The following is a 5,969-nucleotide window of genomic DNA, read 5'->3' as shown; positions in this document are numbered from 1 at the left end:
TTTTGAGGTTATTATTGCAAAGGATTGTCAACATTTATTTAACTGGGGCACTGTCGGTTTTGACTAGGCTTAAATATAGGGGAAAAGGAACATTTATTTGCTTTGTTTTCTCTCTCTTCTTTCTATCTCTTCTCAGGTTTGGAAATGCCTTCTTTAAGGAGGCATCAAGGTTTTAAATATTGTCCATTAAAAATTAAGAAATAGGTCTATGCTGGACACTTTAAATAAGATTGGTTCTAAGTTGGCTTCAAACTGCACACAATCAAGTAGAACTTGTTTGTATATCAGTATTTTTAGATATTTGACATCTAAGTGATTTTAATTTCAAATGAGACATGGATTTAGGAGTATAATTAGTGCCTTGATTACCTCAAATGATAAGAGCTAGTCATTATTATGGAAAAATAAAGACAGAGAGCCTTCACAGCAAAGGAGAGTCATCTTCACGGTGTTGTCAGCCACTAAACTGGACTGGAGAGATTCTCAAAAGCCTAAATGAGGTGGAGGTTATGTCAGTCCTTATGTTAGAACAGTCTTGAAGTGGAAAATAATAATTCTTATTATAGACACAATTTAATCAGAGGAATCCTAATTGAGCTAAAGAGTTAATTTAAAAGTTTTACTATGATGGGCGATGACTCCGTGCATGTTAAACAAAACAAGTAGCCAATAACATTAGTTTCATAAAATTTCTTCTGAGGAATGAAAATGAGGTAGTTCTGAATGATTTACTACACCTGTAACTTAGGGTATAAGAACTTCAGCGCAGGTGTTGAAATCCATACACAGGAAACACACCTTCAATAGCAAACCAAGACTTCAGCCCCTGACACCATGAGCTACTACTGCAACTACTACAGAGGCCTGGGCTATGGCTATGGATATGGTTGTGGATGTGGCAGCTTCCACAGACTGGGCTATGGCTTCAGAGTCTATGGATATGACTCTGGTTATGGAAGCTTCAGATATGGCTGCCATCACTACCCATTTTTCTGTGGAGCATATGGATTCTCTAGCTTGTATTAAAATTCTTCTTTATGAATCTAATATCTGGCTCCATAAGTAGACTTGCTTAATCTGATTTCAATCATGGGCCAATCAAGATTATGCTCGGTCCATTTGTTCAATATAATTAGTGCCGAAGACTTTTAGTACGTTTATAATTACATCAGGTCTCCTCAATCTCCTTAATAAAGTCTCTTAATTTGAAACAGCAAATATAGCTTTGGTTTAATTCATTTATTCTCAATTATATATACATATAACTCAGTATAAATATTAGTCAACATTGAAGGAATATTTTAATATACTTTCTTGAATTTTTATTTCCTTGATTTTAATCAGATAATACTTAGAGTTTATTTCAACAACAATAAAAAATTCAACTTTAACAATTTTGAGTAACATATCTATGGTAACAAATAAAAATGATTTATATGTTTTACATTTGATGCAATTTTATTTATCAATGCAGTCCAAAATATGTAAATAATCCATCCCTTCTTTCAAAATCTGTCCTTTTATGGTAATTAAAGAACAGTGGTAGACTCCAAACTTCTAGGAAAGAAAAATATTTGTTAAATGAATTTCTTGATTATATATATCATCTTTCTCTATTTGCTGTTATTTCACTTGGTATTCTCATGAAAAGAGTTATTTTATAATCTTACTAAAAGTGTTACAAGCTAGTTAATTAAAATATATGTAGTATTAAAAATATAAATTGGTTTAGATTTTTATTGTTACTGTTTTTCTGTGGCATGCAACGATATTCTTTTTCACTATCATCATCACCATCATGACATTAAATTCTTCTGCAACTGTAAATGAATGCAAACACCTAGTTATAACCAATAACTATATTATTCTGCAGCTTTACTTAATGAGAATCGTCAAAAGAGTTGTTTCTTTTTAAGTGGAATTTCAACCAATTAACACACACCAAAAAGCAAACATTTTATTGCTGGTGTTTCACATAATTGGGTATATAAATGATACAATATAAATATATTGTTTCAAATTTGAATGACATGTTCAGGTAATATGAATAATATGAATAATTCATGTACAGTGAAGTTTATTGTTGTTGTTTAAGTTGGTGAAATTTAATAAGGACAACAGAAATAGGAACTGGACCTAGCATTAAGATTGTATAGTGCTGCCCCCTATAGTGCAACTAGGGAAACTGCAAATGGTTAAATGGCTTGCCTAGAGTCACAAACCCAAGTGTCAGAACCAAGATCAGAAAACAGTTCGCCTGAGTTCTGGTGTTCTGCTCCATCATGCTGATTCTTTTTCATTGTATATTTTAAAAATTTGAATACCATCTGGAAAGTTCTCATCATGTTTTCATGAACAGCTATAATTTTATAGCTAAATTTATGGGGATTAATTTCCTCTTAGATTAACTACCTCTTATTGTGTTTCCTTTTACATTTTTATTGTTACAATTTTATTTTATTGTATGTAATCTCCTACTTCTCAATTTCTAATTTAGTTTTGCTTCGAGGCAAATGAAGAATGAATAATTTTAAAGCTCAATTCTCAAGATCATGACTTTTTATTAGATTTAAATTTGTTTAAACTATATGAAGATAGAAAAAAAAAAAAACTCGGCCAGTTCTGGTCACTTGTCCAATCATATGTTATGCTTTCATAGGAGAGGTTATGCTAGTTAAATTTTGGTCATTCCATTAAAGGAACTTTGACCCATATAACCAAATTTCATTTGAAACTATTCTATTCTCACATAGGTCAGTATCTTCACAGCCTGAGGAAGCTGTTGCAAAGTTGCAAAGAAAAATAATTATAAAAAAAATTAGAATGAGAAATATGCATGTGTGGCACTCCTAGTAGAATATAATATTTTTGTAACCTACATTTGCATACTTTATTGATTTGTGTCTGAATTTTAAGGAAAATTATGGAATGTATAACAAAAGTTTCCATTACATATAAGTAAAGACAATTACTTACCTCAAAAGAAAACACATTTTCTTCTTTGCCATCCATTATCATAGAATTGTTTAACATACATTTCAAAGGAAACTTCCTAAAAGTGAAATGAAGGGGAAAAAAATCATCATTCAGTCTATTTAGGGTCTAACAATGAAGGATAAAAGCAATATTTCTCTAAAGAAATATATATCGCTCATTTTCCAATAGATACTTTCATTTTGATCATTTTTTTCACTTAGGAAAAAAACAAGGCAAATATTTGTTCTATAGAGTCTATAATATTTTAGTGTTGATATTTTATTGCCAATGATCATGAATCGAATTGGTTTTGGGCAAAACTCTCAGATTTTATTCCTTGAAACTATTTTGATTTTTATTTGTTGAAGTTTTCCATTTACGTTTTGTTTAGTGTTCTATCTCAGGGTGATGCATCCTTTTTATTGCAAACAAACAAGACTCTCCATTAATCACTCTCACACAATATGGCTGAGTTGTATGGGCAAAATGTGATATCCTTAACTCAGTCTGAATTAGTTGTGATTCTATGTCTTCAAAAGGACTCATTGAGAATGAAAATTGAGCTTATCAACTCTTTCTAGTTCAGAATGAGAAGTCATGAAACAGTATTTGGATAAAAGGCACATGGCAAATGGATTATGGCATACTGAGTCATATTGTGGCTTCAAAAGGTAGCTTGCTAAGGTGCAGTCAGAGAGTTGCACAGATTGTGGTAGCCATGATAGTAAATGTAATTTACTTATACTTTATTTATTAGTTCTATAAACAATTCTTAATTCCCTACTCTCTTGTTTAGAATTGAAAACATCCATTTGAAGAAATTAGTCTTTGATAAAACACTTGGAAATCTTACAAAAGTTCAACTACATGTTAAAGACCGTGTAAATTAAATAACTTTTTACTGACCCAAGTCAAGAGTCAGGTGCTACATGGAGATTAATCCAGTGTAGGGTCAACCTTGGACCTCATTGATAACTCAGTGAAATTAGCAGAGGAACTCCATGAAGTCCAAGACGAAAGTCCTCACATATATTTCTTGGTTCTGTGTTATTTCGACATTGTGTTCTCATTTTCAAAAATTTGAAGATATTTTCAATATTAAGATACTATTTTAACATTCAGAAGGACCTAGGAGTTTGTTGTATGTTTAAAAAGATAAGACCTTAATGAACAATTAACAGATTAGTAGTGAGTGGTAAGAAATCGCCTGAAGATGAATGGGTACAGGACACACATATAAACAAATGGAAAGATATTACAGTAAATATAAAGAAGAGGTGGAAAGAAAGACATTTATTGGAATAGCAAGTGGAAGACTGGGGTAGGGGGAAATATTGTCAACTTTAAAAATTTACCTTGTTGTACCTTGTGAGTATTGAGAGGAAGGGAAGAAGAATGAGAGCTAAAGTGAGAATGAAAATAGAGATCATATATGGATAACTGAAGAAGGGTAAAGAAAGGGAGAAATAAGCTGGCTTGTGCAAAAACATAGACGCAGATGCAATCTGCAATTTTAGTAGGACTTTGAATAGAACCAATTATGGAGGAAGGTTTTAGGATTTGAAATGAAAATTGAACTGCTACTCCGATAAGCCAGCTAAAAGCTGGATTTTGTGCCCTCAATTTCTGAAATTAATTGTTCCATGTTTTGCAACCAAAATGTTCTGAAGATGGTGTGTAAAGCCAAAAATTATAAAGGTTATTATGAGTTAAATGTTAAATATCAACATATGGCTTTTTAAAAAATATTTAAAATGTTTTCATATATTCTAAATAGAGGCACTTTCTTCAGTCCTCACCCCATAAGTTTGCTTTCTAAAAAATATAGATTTAACGCCTATAAATTGAACAAATATCTGTGAATTTAGTTGGAGATGGAGTTATTCATTCAGGAGATGACAGAACAGAGGAAATGTTTAATTATAAAGAAAATGCCATCAAATGTAAATGGTGTAGTATACCTGATAATAAACAATTCAGCTTAGAGTTTGGAATGCACAAATTTTGAAGAGTCAGACATTTCTTACCATAAAATCAAATCAACAGGCTCAAGAACATCTTAAATAAGAAGCTAAGTAACCTGAAATATTTTAATGAGAATGAGGACCTCTCTCTGTGTCAGGAGACAGCAGATTAATGAGTTATAACATTACAGGTAATATGCAGAATGACACACAGGAAGACTATACAGGTAATATGTAGAATGACACATGATTTATCACATGCTCTAACCAGGGTATATAAGCTTCCCTCTACACGTGTTGAGATCCACACTTAGGATCTTGTCTTGAACAGCAAACAAACCTCACCACCCCTGACACCATGATCTACTACAGCAAATACTATAGCCATAGCCTGAGCTAAGGCTATAGTGGCTTTGGTGGACTGGGGTATGGCTATGGTTGTGGATGTGGCAGCTTCTGTAGACTGGGCTATGTCTGTGGCTTCAGAGGCTATGGCTATGACTCTGGTTATGGAAGCTTTTGATATGGCTGCCATCGCTACCCATTCTTCTATGGATGATATGGATTTTCTAGCTTCTGTTGAAATCCTATCCCAGGAGCCCAATATTTGAGGCCATAAAAGAATTATCTAAGTCTGACAAAAATAACCATACCAAACAAGATCACCCAGGACCAAGCCAAGATCAAAAGTATTTAGTGTCTAAAATTTTAGGAATATTTATCATTTCATAATTGTCTCATTCATGTTTCTTGTTGTCTCTTATTCATGCTTTCTTAACTGTGGGATTTATCTAATCCTTTTACAATAAATTTTCCTAAGTTAAGACAGCATACATGGCTGTTATTTTTTTATTTAATTCACAATATCAATGTGATTATTTGTAATTGCACCTAATTGACAATGAAAAAAATAAACTACTCCATGAAGAGCTAAGGTAATAGGAGATCTTACACTCACCCATATGGCTAGATAGATACACATAAACCATACCTCAGTTGAAATAAAGATCTTTTTCTCTGAATACTAAA

The 5,969-nt window shown here is 32.3% G+C and overlaps 1 protein-coding gene across 1 annotated transcript; it reads left to right on the top strand.

Moving 5' to 3' along the window:
* Positions 1-834: 834 nt before the first annotated feature.
* Positions 835-5,463, top strand: LOC136122103 (keratin-associated protein 19-4-like). The gene is made up of 2 exons (XM_065875904.1): positions 835-874; positions 5,342-5,463. Exons 1-2 carry the CDS (start codon positions 835-837, stop codon positions 5,461-5,463), a joined length of 162 nt encoding a protein of 53 aa, XP_065731976.1.
* The last annotated feature ends 506 nt before the right edge of the window (positions 5,464-5,969 follow it).

The sequence above is a fragment of the Phocoena phocoena genome, chromosome 4 (assembly GCF_963924675.1).
Source record: "Phocoena phocoena chromosome 4, mPhoPho1.1, whole genome shotgun sequence".
Classification (NCBI taxonomy): Eukaryota; Metazoa; Chordata; class Mammalia; order Artiodactyla; family Phocoenidae; genus Phocoena; species Phocoena phocoena.
This window is presented reverse-complemented; position numbering and strand designations above follow the sequence as displayed.

Bases quoted from the DNA above. Each gene is read 5' to 3' on its own strand.
- LOC136122103 (XM_065875904.1), top strand. From the start codon at position 835: ATGAGCTACTACTGCAACTACTACAGAGGCCTGGGCTATG. The intron at 875-5,341 runs GCTATGGATATG...GCCTGAGCTAAG, and splicing joins CTACAGAGGCCTGGGCTATG to GCTATAGTGGCTTTGGTGGA.